This window comes from Gavia stellata, chromosome 5 (genome assembly GCF_030936135.1).
Source record: "Gavia stellata isolate bGavSte3 chromosome 5, bGavSte3.hap2, whole genome shotgun sequence".
Taxonomy (NCBI): domain Eukaryota; kingdom Metazoa; phylum Chordata; class Aves; order Gaviiformes; family Gaviidae; genus Gavia; species Gavia stellata.
The window spans coordinates 49,285,441-49,303,693 of record NC_082598.1 but is presented as its reverse complement, the minus strand read 5'-3'; the positions used below and the strand labels follow the sequence as shown (position 1 = coordinate 49,303,693).

The following is an 18,253-nucleotide window of genomic DNA, read 5'->3' as shown; positions in this document are numbered from 1 at the left end:
AGAACTTGAGCATGTATTTTCTGTGTTATTAAATTTTTTGTTTAAGTATCAAAAGCACCGAGCCGATAAATATTTACTGTTCCACTGTCAACAATTCCAAAGACACGAGTGAAATTATTGATGTGAAGAAGTGCTGATTGATCTCTTCCTGGAGAAAGAATTCCAAGTGGATACCAGGTCATCCTGAATGCACCGAACTGCTCAAAGAATTGCTTTTGCCTCCACTGTACTTACTACAGTTATCATTTTAAAGGTTCAACTTATTTCCACTCTCCACCCCAAATTTTGTGTTCTTTCCTCCTGATTTTGTAGAAAACTTCAGTTCACAGCCCTTTTTCATAATTTCAAATTTCTTTCATCATGTACATCTAGGCACCTGAGCAAGACAGTAAGACACACTAGAGAACACTGCAGCAACACTTGTTATTAAACTTCCTATTTTTGTTTACTTAAATAATTCTTTTTTTTCACTTACATGCTTTCACACTTTGCTAAAATATTTATTTACATGCTACATGTTGAATAAAATTCTCTAGGTCAGTTAGGGAATCTTGAAGAGAATCACTCATGTCTTGACTTCGGAGAAACTTCTGAAGGGTATATAAAGCACTCAAAGCCTCATTTTTTGATGGTAAAGGCTGCTCAGCTCCCTGAAACCGATCACCTTCATCCTCATCTTCATCTCCAACAAATGTTCCAGCTTTATCTGATGCGCTTTCTTTGGCACACATCCTTTCATTATTTGTGGGCATTTCGCAAGTTACCAAGCCATCATCTAGAGCTGCATATTCCTCCAAAGACAAACTTTCTGGGAACTCCACTCCAGCTGCCTGTGCATGTGCAATCAAATCAAAATCACTTTCAACCTCTCTGTCGTTACTATTTGCCTTGGTTTCCAATGTGAATCCTGCTTCATTATAACTCTTTACAATAGTCTCTGGTGTTAATTTCCTCCAGCACAGGTGCAACATCTCAATTGCATCAAGAAGAGTCAGCATAAACTCTTTATTACCTTCTACGCAGTCAACAAATCTCTTGATAAGACAGCGCCTGTATTTAACCTTCAGACTTCTGATAACCCCTTGTTTCGTAGCTACACATGAAGAAGAGTCTGGAGGAGAGAACACCAATTTGACAGACTTCAGGTTCTTTACTTCTATGTGAGCTGGGAGAGAATCAACAAGAATAACTACTTGTCGCTGCTGCGCTTGAAATCTGTCATCAAGTTTATGCATCCACTGTTCAAACACTTCTGAAGTCATCCACGCCATATCATTTGCTTCATAATCCACAGGTAGCACCTTCACATCTTTGAAGGAGTGTGGACTTTTGTTTTTTCCTATAACAAGCAAAGGAAGTTTCTCAGAGCCATCCATATTTGTACCCACCACTATGGTTATTCTCTCTTTGCTTAGTTTACCTACGGAACAAGTTTCCCCTTTAAATGCAAATGTGTTATGCGGTAACATCTGATACAACAATCCAGTCTCCTGTATATAAAACATGTTTTTTGGCTGATAATCCTTTAAATAATAAGGAAGAACATTTTGGTACCAAAGAGTTGGAGCATCCACTGTCGTAGTAGCAGCTGCTTCTACAGGCTGAGCTCTGAAAACTAAACCATACCTTGACTTGAAACGATCGAGCCAGCCATTACTGCATTTAAAATCACTATGTCCAAGCTTCTGGGCAAAATCATTAGCCTTGAGGCGCAACATAGGACCGTTTACCGGCACATTCAAGCACTGAGCAATTCTGTACCACTTCATCAGCGCCTCCTCCAGGTCGGTATAAAAAGCAGTCCTTAGTCTTTTTCTTTTAGGATCAAATCGTAACGATTCAAAAGCTTCCAAAACTTTTTCTTTATTCTTCATAATTGAAGACAAGGAATTCTTCTTTATGCCATACTTGGCTGCGATGTCTGCCTTTTTCTTGCCACTCTCCACAGCACTTATGATGTCAATTTTTTCCTCGATAGAAATGCTTTTTTTCCTCCTCACCGGGGGTTCGGGCAGAGGACTCCCCGAAGCCTCTGCCATGGTACGGAGCGCCGTCTTGCAGGCGCGCACCTCCACAGGCGGGCCCGCACGCTCCTGCTCTGCCGCCTTCGGCTGCGAGCGCCTGCGACGAGGCCGGTTTTCAAGACCGCGCTCTGATCTCACGGGCATGGCACTTGGCAGAGGCTGGAGCAGCCTCCCGCTTACAGCTGGCACGCACACGACAGGGCTGCACAGCTTAATTCTGCGAATGCCCTTGGCTGGGCAGCAGGCTCCACAGCCTAGGGCTGCTGCCAGCGCCGAGCAGCAGGCCCACAGGCGCGCCTCGGGCCTGAGGAGCCGAGGCCCTGCCCGCAGACACGCCGAGGGATGGACACGGCCGCCACCACCGCAGTGACCAGCGCACCCCCCCACCCCCGTGGCCTCCCCTGAGAGGAGCCGCCGCCTCCCCCCGCGCCGCCAACGGAGGGCGGCGAAAAGGCCCTCGCCGCTGCCTCCCCGCCTCTGGGCACCCCCTCAGCCCCCCCAGACCCGGGCCGCCCTTCCAGAGGTCTCTGCCGGGCGGTAGTAAAGCACAAGCGCCGGCAGGAGAGGCGGGGCGGGCCGGGCCGGGCCGGGTCGGGTGCCACTGCCGCTGCCGGCGGGTGAGGAGCGGCGGCCCCGGCTCTGGTTGCTATGGCTACGGCTCGGCCGGGCAGCGACCATAGACAGGCGCGCCGCAGCCTAGAGAGGCCGCTGCCCGCCGCGCCTCCCCGGCGAGGCCGCCGTCAGCCGCCTTTCCGGCCAAGCGCTTCCGGCTCCTGCTGGTACCGGAGAAGGAAGAAAATAAACCTGGAGAGGGGGCACTGGCGCTGCCCCACCCGGCTTCCTCCTTCCCCCCCTCCGTCCCGTCCTCCCTCCCCCTCACCACGACGCCTCCGGGACAGCAGCAGCGCCGCCGGCAGGTGAGGGACGGGCCGTTGGGCTCCGGGTTCGGGTCGGGCCCGGCCCGGCCCAGCGCGGGGGTCGCTACAGCGGGGCGGGGAGGGCCGCACCTCCCCTCCCCTCCCCTCCCCTTCCGTCCTGTCCTACGTGTCGCACCGCGGGAGCGGCCTTCGCTTCCCCGGCCTCCTCGGCAGCCCGTGGGTGCGGGCAGCGGGCGGCTGGGCCTGTCGGCGGCGTGGGGGGAGCCCGCAGCCTCTAGCGGGGCCCACCCGGGGGCTGCCCCTGCCCACCAGCGCCCGCTTCCTCCTGCCCGCCGCCCCAGGTGCTGGCGGCTGGGCGGGTGCCCTTGCTGCAGGGGTCGGGAGTGCGGTGCGGTTTGGGGTCTGCCCATCGCCTTGCCTGTCTGCGGGGTTCACGGCGGGCTCCCCGCTTCGGGGGGCGGTGGGCACCCGGAGAGGGCGCGCAGAGGTGGATTTCACGAGAGAGAAAGGGAACCTGTTTGTTGGTGGAGGAAGAAAACTCTAGATGCTGCATAAATTTCATGCCCCTGGGACTTATTCCACGCCCTGACAATTACTGTTTTAAGTGTTCCAATTTGTCTTTTGCATCTGGCTTACTATTCTTAAAACATGGAAACACTGTGGTATTGTGTGACAAGCAGGTGTTGCATCTGGTATTGTTTACAAACTATAAGCAATTCTTCTAGTGTGGCTTATACTACGTCTGTGATCTGTCATTTTTAACTGAAACCCCATCATAGTCTTTCATCTTGTATGCCCTGAACTGGATGTAGTTTCAGTGTCTTAACGTGTGCTTTTTATGGTTGGTGAAACTGGTAACAAGGAGTTAGCACTTGCAGTGAGTGACTTTGTTATCTAAGTGTTGATTCACCAGAAAAGATAACAGAAGGGTTCTTTTGCAGGGCTGCAGAAGGGTATCATTTGATCAGCGCAACTCCAAAACCAGATGTTTGTCTGAATCATATATAAGTTTGTGTATGTATGTACACATGCACAGTTAAAATGTAAGGAATAAGTAATATGTAAGAAGATTAGATTGGAAAAAATGGAAGCTGAGACAGTATCTTGATCAGCTGTATCTTTCAGTTTTGGTAGAAGTTGAAACCATAATGGGAGCCTATGCCTTAGCTAATCTGGAGGCAAGCAGAGCATTAAAACGCTTGGGGGCAGGTTGACCTAGAGCAGGGAGCGTGGAAGTTGGTGGTATCCCTGTTCTCCAGCCCTTATCTCCATCATGTCTTGTAACTTTCAAGCATAATTCGATCTTGCAAGTGAAGCAGCAAGGGAATTCAAGAGCATGAAGAGGAAACTATGGTGTCGTTGCAGCAGAAAGTGTTTTAATACAGTTCTTTAAATTCTTTTTGAAAAGCAATTGATCTTGACAAGAATTAGTGGTAGTGTTCTTAGTTAGAAGTTGAAATTAAGAAAATATATGTGAAATCATTATTTTCCACCAGCACTTGCATTTTCTGCAGTGTTACAAAAACTTTTATTGCTTGTCTATGCAGTGGAGTAATAAGACAACAATAAAAGTGTGTAAAAAACCCCCTTTATTTGTACAGAAGATATCTTGCTTTTACCTTACTGGCAATTAATTTAAGAGAAAAACTTAAGTGAAGGAGCCAGTGCATCCTGCTTAGAAAAGCAGATGTAATTACTGAGAATCCCATGGTTCTCATTTCTGAGACCATAAGTCATTTACTTAAGTAATGTTAGGAATAAACCCGTTATTCAAAACAAATTTATTGTTGATGATGTTTAATTCACATTTGCATTAATAAGCAAATATGAATTTGCTTTCTTTGTGAAAAGTCCATAAATGTGCTCATATAACCACTATTATAATTGGTTAAATGTCTCTGAAGTCTTCATCTTGCAGGAAGCTTAGTATGTTGTTTGTAAGTTTTTTTGCTTTGTTTTGCTTTTTACTTTGCCAGTTGAAGAAATTATATATAAATCCGCAGGACTTAAAAATTGTGCAGTTTTATTTATGGTGAGCAGAACTTAAAATGGCTGAGGTTGTAATCCGATATGCATTTAACGTGGCTTTGCCATGGGGTGAAGATGCTCAGTCTGGTCTGTCTCCTCTGTTCTACTCCGGTACAAGTATTTGTGTGGATTTGCAGAATTGGTCTAGTGAGGAAAAAAATGAAAATCCAGAGGGGCGGGAGTGATGAGGGTAGGGTTTTGGGTTTAAATTCATGTCAGAATATGGATCAGGCATGTTTTTTCCAAGTAGAACATCTCTGAGTTGTTGTAATTGCAGTTGATGGTAATGAATGTCCTGGTACACAGAATTCATACTGTACTGAAGATTAGTAAGCTCTTGTAAAGAATGACCCTTTCTCTGACACCTGCAAGAGAAAATCAGGAACTACTGAGATACAGAAGTCTATATGCATTTCTGTAATGATACCTGAAATATAAGTAATATATGTATGTAAATGCCATGGTTACCACAATTTCACGTGAATGTCTTAACTTCTGAATCTTTGTAAACGTGTAGAAAGTTTTCATCCTTACATCCAGCATTTGATGCTTACATTCCCATTTGTTTGCTACAGAAGCAGTCATCAGGGAATTCTGTAGTTAAACTAGAACGTGCTGTTAAAATTTTTACAAAAGCCACCTTTAATCTACAGTTTTCCCCTTCTCATGTTTTAAAGTTGGTCAGTGTAATCCTGCAGAGCTGTGTTGAAAGTGTTGATACTGCTTGCAGGAAGAGAATACCATACAAAAAATTGGTGTGGAGGTTGTAACACAAATGGTGAATTAATTTGGATTTTAAAAAAAGAATTATCTGTCTTTACACAGTGTCTTCTACATGGGTTTGTGAGATGGTTCATACCTCTAGATTAGGTTACTAAGAGTTCTTAAGGCTATCAAGAAAATATTTTTTCTACTTATAGCATTTAATAGTTTTAAACAGCATTACCATGGTATGTAAATCTGTATGCGGGGTACAAACGTAACTCCAGGATCACTAATGTGGTAAAACTGAGGTACAGATTGTCTTAACCAAGACTGCACTACACGATGAATTTAGCTTTTTGTTTAACCAGCAGAGCAAAGAAATCACACTTACTCTTCTAGCCCATAATGGAAATTTTTTATCTACTCAGAAATAAGCTGTTAAGCATGGAGGTTGTTTTCAACCACAAGCAGTGTTTGGACAGGACTGTGTGGGAAAACAGCACCTCTGCTGTACAGTCTTTCATAGTCAAAAGAATTACAGAAAATTAAGAAAGATATCTAAAGAAGTTATACTTCTTTCTTAATTACTTTGAAAGGAATTTTGTATTGGTTGGAGAAGAATCCAACTTCATTCAGTGATAGCTCTGAACGAATTGTTTTTCTGGAGAAAATCTCTTAATTTTACATGTTTGGTTTTCCAAAGTAAAGTAATAGGTTATCTAGTGTAATATGATCTAGATGATTCAGTTTCTCAGCCTTTGTGTCCGTATTTTATTTCCCTTGTCATGTAAGCTGCTTACCTTACTAATTATTTGCTTTAATTAAAATGTTTTATAGTTTAGGAAACTGATATATAATATAAATAGTGATCTCTTTATAATTTCTCTTAATTTGGTATGTGGCTGTACATGTATAAAATGGTGCAAGAGTTAATGAACTGAAGTCATGTGTGATTATACTCAATACTGACAGACTCTGTTTAATTTTTAATGATTGGTTGTCTCCTCCTCTCAAACAGCTGGGTGAATTGCAGTGTCACCTGTAGTTACCAGCTATTTGAAATCAAATTTAGATACTTTTCTTATTTAAGCTATGTTAGGTATGTAATTTATCTTTCATGATCACTCTGCTCATAGAGTTGATTTCTTGCACATGTGCTTGGTGGTGACTTTCTTTGCCTCTATAGGTGAGATTTTTTTGAGAGCAAAGTAGAAGAGATTCTGTTCCTAGTTAGGCATAACAGACTGAACAGCTTACTAGGTTCCAGTGGCTTAGCGTCAATATAAACTTGCAATGTTTGGATAAATCTTATGTCTTAACAAAATTGTGATCTTTGCAATGGTAGGATACAGTCAGTGTATTGTTGCAGGTGACAGTAAATATCAGCTGAAGAACCTTGTTTGACTCCCTGGGTTTTATGTTGCAAGCTTAGCTGTCTCTGCGGGGAAGGTTGCTTTGGCAATGGGAGCTTATGCTAGATGATATTCCTAGTCTTGGTTAGATTTTGGAGAGCTAAAGACCTGGTCATCATCAAAAGAGGGAGGTTTCTCTTTGCTTTAGCGGAACTTGTGAAAGAAATGTTTTCTGAAAGCCTACTTTAGTTTCTGTAAGGTGCAACACCCAGCTCCTTTCCCATCCATTAATGCATGCCAAACCTATTTTATTTTCAGGTATGTCAGAACACAGCAATGAATCCACAACAGTTGATGAATCTCATCCAGCTGCAGAAGAGGTCCAGTCTGAGGTGATTGGGTGATAGTTATATTAGTGTAAAATCAACCAATCCCAGCAACAGTTTCAGACTGCCAAAAATTCTGATGTACATAGTGCAGTGAAGTTAGTATGGGGATATGAGTTCATGCACATTATCTTGAATGGGTGGGTTTGTTTTTGAGACACTATTAAGAACAATCCAATTAATTCATACCAAAGGATTACTTCAACCGGTAGTCTTTTGCTGTGCTGTGGTATTTGTTTGTAAGCTGAATAGATTTAGGTGGGGTAGAGTCTGAAATGTGTAGGTGCTGCAGTAAGAAAGAGTTGGTACTTAAAAGGCAGCGGTCTTTGTGTAACCTTACTATAACAAGATATTCTATCTGCTGCTGGAGTGGTGAATCTTTTTTCTTGGGAGCAGATACAGCTTGCACCTTCATTGTGGAGAAGTCTGTGACTTTTTAAAATAATGAACAAATTTCTGAGGTTCTCGATAATATTTAGCCAATCGGATGTGTTTGGGAGGCTGTTTCAGAAAGGTAAAGAGTAAATGTTTCTCTGGCTGGTCTAGAGTGAAAATGAAAAATGATGATGATTACTTTATCACTATTAGAGTTTCAGTAATAGGGAATTGTTTTAAACTTCTTATGAAAACAGAATAGTGATTCCATAGGTATTTAGTATATCTCCAAATCTGATATTTGCAAACAGAGATGTGCTAAGAAAAAAGTTACTAAAGGATTAATATATTTTTCTAAATAAAATATTCAACTCAAATGTCATGATTTTCCATAGTGCTTATTTCATTCATGCCTAATACATCAACGCAAATTTAGGAACTTCTTTATATTTAGACTCTTCCTACACAGATAAATTTTCTTCTGAGGACGCAGTTTCTTCATATACTTAGTTTAAATAAGCTGTGGGCTGCACTTGCCAAAGGGACACTTCATTCAGCAGTCATATTCCCTGTTTTAACGGGAATACTGTTGTGATTTGGTGGTTCAGTTTTCTCTCAGATCAGTAAGCTTACCGAGATTATGTGAGGTTGCAGGAGCATGCATCCAGACGTAAAGAGAAATGGGCACTGGTTTTGGCAGTAGTCTACAGTTAAAGTATTTTGAGATACTGCACTGCTGAAGTAAGCTGGTGCTGAGAGCAGTCCTTCATTCTTAGTAGTGTTTTATTGCATTATTACCCACTTTGTTTTGTAGGTACAAGTGTTGGAGCTGTGTGATGAACTGTTTTGGCGAACCGATTTGAGTGGGAAAATTACCCATCCCCTTTTTGGGCGTAGGTTACCTTCTTTTAACCTGCGGTGTTTCTGCTGTCTTGTTTGCTGTACAAATAGATTGTTCTGGCCCAGGGAAGAGGTGGGGGAGTGGGGGAAACTGATGGGGGGAAGAGTTAGGGGTAAAGGGCAAAAAAAAAAAAAAAAGGGGGGGCAAGGACTTGTTCTTGGCAGCAGTGCTAGCTTAGACTGTTGATTAAAATGCAGGTGGTGATTTCTTGTTATGGCTGAGCCAAATTAGCAGTTTATCCCACTTCCCTTTTTCAGCTGCTCACTTCGTGTCTTTGGTGCTTATCTGACCTCATTGCAAACTGATTCAACTCAACTGAAACTGCGGAAAATTAACCTGGTGAAAAGGTCTATTGTCAGGCTAGTGAGTTGAGTCTGTTTATTGTGCGGTCAGGTGAGTGGCAGGCATGTGTTGTGGTTGGGACACTCCCATGTGTGGCTCATAGTAGGGACTGGAAAAGGAAAGTAGTGAAACATCTTCCTTTCAGCAATGGATGATGGTGTTTTAGTTCAGACGTAACATGAAACTGAAGTTAGTAAGTAGTTTTTTGCTTTCTCTGAAGTTGATACATAGGTTTGCCTCAAGTAGAAACACCTAAAAAACCCTGTGAATTGCTTCTAGGCCTTTTTAGGTTTCATGAGTTGTCCAGAGAAGCTGATGATTTTTTGTTTTCTAATATATGTATTTATTAGAGACATGTATGCATATGCGTGAGCGTGTATATCTCTGAATAAATGCATAAACATATATCAGTGTACAATATTAGCAAAATGATTTGAGATTCTTGATGAAAAGCACCCAAGCCAAGTATTTGTTTTGCCTTCAACTAAATTTGGCGATGCAATTTTGTTTGTGATCCTTGCCAAACAAAGTGTATCCCCTGACGGTACAGGACTTCCCCTTGACACTGTATTTTCTGACAATTTGCAGAAAGAAGAACAAAAATAGCTATGTTAGCCTGTGCTAATGTTTCAGTATTGTGCAGGTAGCTGTGACAGGCCAAGCATTTTGAAAAATACCTCACTTAGTAATACTGTGTCAAGTAGAAGTATAGTTCCTAGCAGTCTTGGAGTTTAAGCAGATGTGAGATTTCAAGCAAGCTTAAGAAACTTGAGCTATTGAACAGATTTCCTGAATTAAAATCTAATATGGCAGGTAACGAGAACAGTTGGTCTAATGGTGTTGTATAGCAACTCCCTGTGAGGAGCAGGGAGTTGGACTTGATGATCCCTATGGGTCCCTTCCAACTCGAGATATTTTATATTCTGTGAAATGAAACAAATTACTGTTTTAAAGGTACTTATAAAATAAGCATAGCCCTTTTGATGTGCTTCAGTATTTTCATTTACTTAAAGGCTATGACTTTTGAGCTCTGTTGTATGAACAACGACCCAAAAACCAGCTGTTCTGTGTTCTAGTTGTGGGTGAAGACTGGACTATATGGAGAATTCAGTATCCGAGGCCAATGTGAATATATGGCATGCGAGCTATTCCTTCCCGGTGCTGAAAGAAGGCACTTACTGGATCCTAAATGAGAGGGACTGATGGGGTTACGTTAGTGTGTTATAAAGTCACTTTTTCTTGAATTTATAGCACACTGACTTAAATGATTTGAAATCTGTTCTCTGTGTATCCAGGATTTTTTCAAAAGCCGTGCCTAAATGTTTAGCTTCTCATTTTAGAGAAGTGTTTCATAAAGCACTATTTTTTAAAGAGTAGCTTTCAGTTCAGTTTTGTTAAGTTAGTTGTAGAGAAGGTCTTGATTCTCAAAAGGGGAAAATGTATCACCTCAGATGGTCTTTTTATGGGTGTGCACCCATGGATTGTAGTTCATATGTATGGTTCTTAGAGTGGCTTGGCCTTGGCCTTTTTCTTTCTCTTTTCCGTGTGGGGAAAAGGCAGCATATACTCAGAACTTGAAGGACTTCAGTCTCCTTTGGTTTCACTTCTTTTTTTTTTTTTTTTGTGATGGTGGTGTTTTATGCTGCTCATTGAGGAAGCTTATTACACTTTCAGAAATAAAAAGCATATTCGGTAGACACCAAATAAAGTTTGAGTAGTGAGCTCTGCTTCAGAAGACCAATAGAGCTGAAGTCTCAGAAATTTACAGTCTTTGGAAGAAGTTATGGTAAACATAGTTTTGAAAGCAATCTGGAGTTAGAGGAGCATATGTATGGGAGCCCACAGGCAGTGACTAGTTAGAAAAAAAACTTGAGAGGCCTCAAAGCTTACTAAGGAAGTCAAGCTTACTAATGGAAATGAAGTGGTGGTAGGTGAAAGGGGGGGAAATATTAGCAATGGGTATGACAGAAGAGGTTGCCAATTACGAATGATGCAGGTTATCCTGAGTTAAGTACCAGTAAAATCTTTGTGTTATATGGCTATCCTGTAAAAGCTTCACCTGTGGTTGGAGAAGCTGCTGATACTTCAGACTGATCTCAGACTGGGCCTCTTCTTAACCCTTTGACTGAAAAGAGTTGGTTCAGTTTGATTTAGGAGCTTGAAGGGAAAAAAGCACCTATGCTCAAGTACACGTTGATGGTGTACCATGCCTTGCCAGTCTTGCACAGGTGCATGGGCTGGTTTGAAGACTTCCAACAAATTTTACTTAAGTAATTGAACAAACACTGCTTCAGTTGTGTGTTGATTTTTCTGCTGTTTACACTTCAGTTGACTAATGAAGCTATCTTGCAGAATTAGGGGTAACTTTTTGAAAGGGCTGAAACTTTCCATTTCTCTTAGTTCTGGAGTGTATTAGGGTGCCATTCCCTCTTCAGGCGCTTGTAAACGGTGTGCATTTCCGCTGGGAGTGTCTCTTCTAGCTTATACGTTAGGTCATTCTTGAAAGCAGTGGTTTCACAGCTGCTGCTACTGTTCATAACATAGCTGCATTTTGAAACTAACTGGTTCTTGAATTGCGTTGGTGGTTTTAAGTTCTTGTTTCTGCATTTCACTTTAGATTTAATGCTGTTGACTGAATTAGAGTTGTGTACCAATGGTTTAGTCAGAAGGTGGCACTATATTATGATAAAATAAGAAGCAAGTTAAACAGTTTTAAAGTTTGGAATCATTACTTTTCTTTTTGTAACACATGATTAAGCTCATTATATTTCTCTAATATTTCTTGCCTATCGTTAGCGGGTACAATTTTTTTTAGTCACTTTTTTTTATAGTTTGAGATACATAAACTACTCTAAGAGTCAAGAGTGCATAGAAAATACTTGTCTGGCCCCACATGTCTCATTTGTGTCTGACACCCTCCCACTCCCCATATCAAGGGGTTAAATTTTAGTGTTTCTTTTCTCTTAAATCTTGAAGCTTTAAATTACTTCTGTCTGAGCTGTGCTAGCATATTGATGTGATTTAGATGTGTGATTAAATGAATGTATACAGACCTAGTATATCATATATATATATATTACCAATGGGAGTTTGAAATAAAAACTGTTGTGAAACCTATACATCAAATATTTACATATAGATCACTCATTGGAACCTTAAGACAAATGCTAACCTGTTTCTTATACTACAGGAAGGTGCAATGGCTCAAGAGTCTCCCAAAAATTCAGCAGCAGAAATTCCTGTGACTAGCAATGGACAGATGGAAGATTCTCACGAGCACACATTTAACAGGGTAAGAATTTTCTTTGCTAACAAGGTACCATTATCAGAAATGCTAAAGTTACAATGCAATGCATAGCAGACTTCACTTGACATAGCTTTCCAGAGCAAAAACTCCTTTGAAGCTCTCAAATTATTGTTCAAGTTGACATAACATAACGTGATTGCACATTGCAATAACCTTTTTTGTATAAAAGGCATGTTAGTAGTGGCAAATATTTCTGAACATGAAATAGTGTAAAGAATTGGGTGCTCCGTAGTGCACAATCAAGTGTATATGCTTCTACAGTCTTGTCTCTGATCCTTGAGGATACTGATTTTTTAATCCAACAATTTTATTTATAAAACAGGAAAACATGCATTTTTAAAATATGAGACTTAACAGGTCCTGTGAATTCAGGCTACCAAATCCTAAATATTTTAGGAAGAAGTATCAAATTGTTCGAGGCAAGCTACTTCTAATGGGTATTAAGTTTGGAGGCAACATACCTAGAAGAGTCACGTTCTGATTTGAAGTTGTAAACAGGAGAGAGGTAACTTTTCTTGTGTTGAAACTGAAAAATTACTACTGTATTGCTGTATGCTATATAGATGAGATGTATCAGAATCCATCTTACTTGTTGTACGTTGGAAAAAAGTTATACTTCCATAATCATCTGTATGCAATTTTGAGTTCTTTCCCTTAACCTCGATATATTTTACTATCAGTTCTTCTTGTGGTTGGCTGTCCAGCAGAGGGTGCTGTGGTATAGTTTATGGAATTTGGGGTTGGTTTTCTTTACTTTTATTTTGCTTTTCAGTTGGAAATACGAAGACTAGTTAATTATCCACATTTATTTGATATCTGTTGAGACTTAGATTTTAAGGAAATCTCTAAGTTTTAACAGTCCCATGTGGACTTGCAGAGCAGGACTATTCTAAAAGAAATACTGAGCAGAACTCCATTTTCTTCTGTCCTACTAAAATGCTGATTAGAGTGGAGAACCTTCATAAGTTTAAAAACAAATTACATAGACATCCTGAATATTGGTAAAATAAGCATGTGCCTAATTTTGTCGTCTGGTTTTAGCTTTAGTGGAAAAACTCCTTCAAAGCTGATAAATTATTGTTAAAGTTGAGTAAAAACCCGAAGCAGATACTGCACATTACAATAACTTTTTTGTATGAAAGTTATTTTAGTAGTGGCAAATTTTTTCTGAATGTTAAATAGTGTAAAATATTGTGTGCTCTGTAATGCACAATCAAGTGTATGCATTTCTAATTATTGACACTCAGCCTTGAGGATACTGATTTTTAATCCAGCAATTTTATTCATAAAACAGGAAAACAAGCATTTAAATATATATTAAAAGTAGAGTTTTAAACATGTATTTATTATATTACCATTATAAATAAAAATGTTATTTAAGTATGTAAAAATATGTATTTTAAAGAAATATTTAAAAATAACATACATCCTGAAAACAACATCTGAGATCGTTTGACTATGATTGCAGGGTAGCTGTATAGTAAGCACAGCTGTAAAAAAAGTATAAAACTTCATGAGATGGAAATGCATCCATATTAGAGCTCTTATTAAAAAATACTGCACTTATTACCAGGCATTTTTTCTACTTCTGCTGAATGGGCCATTATTTTTTTTATGAATAGCACTGCAATGAGGGAAGGATTATGTTTCTTAAGATTTGTTGTTCAATTAAGATCTACCAGTAATGTAATATAAAAATTAGGACGATGTTTAATGAAATAAAGTTAAAACTAAATTTTGATAAAGATGTACCTATGTTTAGGGGGGGAGAAACAAAAATACACCTTGAAGTGGTAATGAATTTGGGTTCACCTGGAAGTAGAGAAACAGATTCACTGTTTTAAGCCTGATGACCTTGATGCTGCTGTGACTTGACGGCTAAGTTATCTTTTCCTTACATAATAATTGCTTCTTCAGCATAGTGCATCCAATACTTATTTATTAGTTACAGTAAATGGAACTTGCAATCTTGTTGACTGGGTCTGAGCCCTTGTTCAGTCAAAATATAATCACTGTTTTCTATGGAAAGTTAAGGTAGTTTTTGTCTATGGCCACACAGGTTTTTGCTGGCATGCTAATTATTTTTCTAGCTTGGAGTTAACTATATTTTGAAACTTCCACAAAAAAAAGGGTCAAATATTTCACTGAGTTGCAGAAAATTTATACTATGCAAGCATAGTTGCATTTGGTGCTGTTATTATTTTCGCAATGCTTATTCTGAGATCAATGAAGATGAAGTGCACTTCGCATTTTTTTTTAACTGTCTTGTACAAGTTAACACCTGCATGTGTGACCTAAACTCAGAATATGTGATAATCAGGGCTTCTCATAAACAAAAGAAAGAAAACAAACTTCTTGGAATTAACATCTAGGTCTGTTTACTAATCTGTTAGTCTCAAATTCTAATACTTAGCTTCTATTCATCTTGCTTTGTGTTTGTTATTTCTAATGCTTAATGCTGTGCTTTCTCTTTTTTTTTCTTGCCAGGTAATTTTTTGTTTTAACCTAAAGCAATATGCATTGCACCACAAAATTTCTGTGCCAAGTTTTCAGGGGTCTTTTTTCCTATCGACTTATGGAAAGTACTGATTTTTATGAGGTCGCTTAAGAAACGGGCAAGAAAACATTACCACTTCAAGTTGTACAGTTACCACAGTGCTTCGTAAGAGTATGTGACCACACTAGAGTTTAGAGCACTCAAACTCCAATGTACTGATTTCAGTTACACCTTCTTGGGAAGCTGGGGAACAAGGTTATTTTAGTTTCTTGTTTTCTTATTGTTATGGTCAGAGAGCCATTTATCTAGATGTTGTACAATTCAGATGTAAACAATAAAACATAATTTATCTTGTATTTTTATTTGGTCTTCTACAGCTATTTTGCGACAAACACTCAAGCAGCTTTGATTGTATGTTTTTGATAGACTGAGTAAAGAGGTAGTTGTACAACTTTTTCTTCAGGGTTCTTTAATTACAAAACTAAACTTTCCTCTAGACTCGCGTTCTATTTAGCACTTCCATCAGACCTCATCCGTAAGCTGCTCAGGCATGAAAATGCACATTTATTTTCCACCAGATGCAGTATTTGTACTCAAGCATGAGAAGTACTTCATTTTGCAAGGCAATGCAGTGCAAATGTATTTACCTGGAAATGGCAAGTAGGGTTGCTCCTTCTTTGAAGAAAAACGCCATTAGTTGTGCAGAACATCAGACAGCATAGATTGCCATAATGTAATTTCAGAAGGAAGCGTATTGGTTCCAGTCTTGTGGGAATGCAATGTAGCACTACTTTATGCATCTTCTTGGTTCCTTATGTTTAAGAAAAAGAATCAAAAGCATATTTATAAGGTAACTTAAATAAGTGTTTGCCTAACTGTAAAGTCTCATTCAGAAATATGCTGCTGCATTCTAATTCTGTCTTGTTTGTGATAATAAGAGATGCCTGTGGAATTCTGACAAGTTTTGTCCTGCCCATGTGATGGATGGAAACTCTTTTAACTAAAAAAGCCTGTAGCTTCAGTTGTGATTGGATGAAATGTCTAATGTCCTTTCATTACGAAAAGCTTGACCCAGTGCTTTTGAGCTCTCCAAGCTCTGTTGGAACTCACTTAAGCTTTAAAAACTTGGTGTATAGAACAGGTTGCCAATGTTTGGATGTTTGTTAGTCTGTCTTAATAACAGAGGACTTCAGCATTTACTAATCAAACATGTTTTTCTTAACTACTTTGTAGAAGAAAACTCAACAAAAAAAGAAGTCTTGCTGGTTTATATTCTTCACTGGTTTATTTCACTTATCCCTGACTTCTAGAACACAGCTTTCCTCCTATAATCACATAATTATAATTATAATCACATAATTATGTGATTAGAATAGTGGTGGTTTAATGTCACTGAGGGGATTGGGAGCTGAGGACTGTGGGAAGGAATGAGGAAGTGTATTATTCCTAATTCAATAACATGCCATATAGTGTGAAAGCTGCACAGGAATAAATTAAATTAATCAAAAAAACTGTTTGGTCTGCCTGTAAAGGTATTCAGGTGGCTGTAAGCTATTTGTTATGTTTAAACTATTGTACAAAATCTGTATGAAGTTCTCATCAGTCTGAGTCTCTGAAATTGTTGTTCCAATTGTTTCCTTTCATTTTCAGTATAGACTTTCTTCTCCTGGCTCTTTTTGTACTCTTACGGGGACAAAACTGTTATTAAACATGTGTATAATACCAGTAATAAACTTCAGGCTGCAAAAGATAAATTGTTGTGAGTCTTCAATTTATCTTATTAGAATTATGAAGTAAGTTCTGGGATCTGATGAAGCTGAGTGCATTTCTTCAGTATCTTGTTCTGTAATTTTATTGCCAGACTGCACAAATAGATAAGGTCCATTCTTTTTTGTCTTTTCGCTTTCTGAAAAAAACGCCAGCCTTGTCTTTCACACTACATGAAACATCTGAGTTCATCTCTCAGATTTTGTTATGTTGACTGGCATAGTTAGATTTTACTTTGGGCAATTATATTTTAATTAATGTAGACTGATTTAAAATATATTTCTGTGTGTCAGTCCTAGAGAACTGTTTTTAGGAGATGAAACAAAAAAAGACCAGAATTTCTTTTTGTTGCCATGTGGTCTGCTTCATACAGTCTTAGAAACCAAAAATATGAATGTTAATGATGAGAGTAGAAGGGAAAGTAATTTAAAACTGGATTGTAGTATGACATTAGGTAAGTCAAAAGGGATGTAATAGTAGAAAGGGGCTTCTGAGTGAAGAACAAGGTATTGGAGAATAGAAATGTGTCAGTCCATGTTGTTTGCCACGCCAGCATAGATAAAAGCCTTCAGCTCTCCTCCCATTTATTTTTATGCTTGAATTTGTACTGATGTGAGGATCTAGTGGCTTAATTCATGGAAAGTAGGAGCTGAGTGGTATGATACAGCAAAGAGAAGAGAAAATGCTGAATGCGTACAAGGAGCTCCACTTGCGCACAAATTAGGGTGAGAAGTTCAGAGCCAGTTACCTTACTGGATAGATGTTATGTCTATCTACATAACATTTTGTTTCATGGGTCTTGTAATCTTTGAAACTTTAAACTGTGAACTTTACAATAAGATGTGTTACAAATTTTCCCTAAAGGTAACTTCAGTAGTTTTATTTAAAATGTCATCCATCATTAAAAAAATAAACAAGCATGTGATTGATCCCAGTTTAGTTGCTCCACTTTTAATGGACTCCTTGAACTAGGTAGAGATGTGGGGTTTTTTAAATACCTTTACTCAAGGTAGGAAAGGCAAATTAAAACCGTATCTTTTAAACTTACTGTTGGTACTAAGCAAAAGATGATGCTTAGTCATGTATTAATAATGGACTGACATAACTAAGAAATTAATACAATGTTTGCTTACTTGCGGCTTAGTTTCTACTAAGCTTTGACTAAGTAGGTGAGCTTTGACTAAGTAGGCGAGCTTTGAAATTTCTGTTAAGGTAGTTTCTGCTGGTGGAGAAACAATACAGTTCTGGTATCTTTCCCCTCTTCATTTTAGATTATTATGGAGAGTATGGTTGGGAAGTATTTTTTTGGAAATAGCCTTGTAATTCAGCCAACATTCCTTCATGAACATGCATTCTGAGTGACTATTTTGTCGTCTACTGTCTCAACAGGATTGATACATCAAAAATTCATACTGGTTCATCTAGATGAACTGTGTAATAAACTGATGAATATCCCTGTTAGAGTCATATAAATAAGGCTAACCTTACTAAAATTTGTTTAGTTTAATATGGTGATTTGAACTACTTAAAACGGGATTTTAACAAAGGGTTAAAATGGTTTAAATGCTCTATACCATATAGGTTTGCACTGTCTTGACTAGACCAAATTAAGCTCTTGCAGCTGTTCTGCGTATCTGTATTTCATTCTTTTACTTCTTTTGAGCCTTTAGCATGCTAGATAGCTGAGAATG

At 39.2% G+C, this 18,253-nt stretch overlaps 2 protein-coding genes across 2 annotated transcripts in view; one reads left to right on the top strand and one right to left on the bottom strand.

Moving 5' to 3' along the window:
- Positions 1 to 500: 500 nt before the first annotated feature.
- On the bottom strand, positions 501 to 2,039 carry TIGD4 (tigger transposable element derived 4). The gene has a single exon (XM_009807515.2). The coding sequence runs from the start codon at positions 2,037 to 2,039 to the stop codon at positions 501 to 503; it is 1,539 nt and encodes a 512-aa protein (XP_009805817.2).
- Positions 2,040 to 7,301: 5,262 nt separating this feature from the next.
- Positions 7,302 to 18,253, top strand: part of ARFIP1 (ADP ribosylation factor interacting protein 1) — a 39,098-nt gene continuing 28,146 nt past the window's right edge. Inside the window, exons 1-2 of the mRNA XM_009813489.2 lie at positions 7,302 to 7,379; positions 12,182 to 12,283. Of these exons, the coding sequence (XP_009811791.2) occupies positions 7,308 to 7,379; positions 12,182 to 12,283 (174 nt within the window). The 5' untranslated portion in view covers positions 7,302 to 7,307. The remainder of the gene's footprint in view (positions 7,380 to 12,181; positions 12,284 to 18,253) is intronic.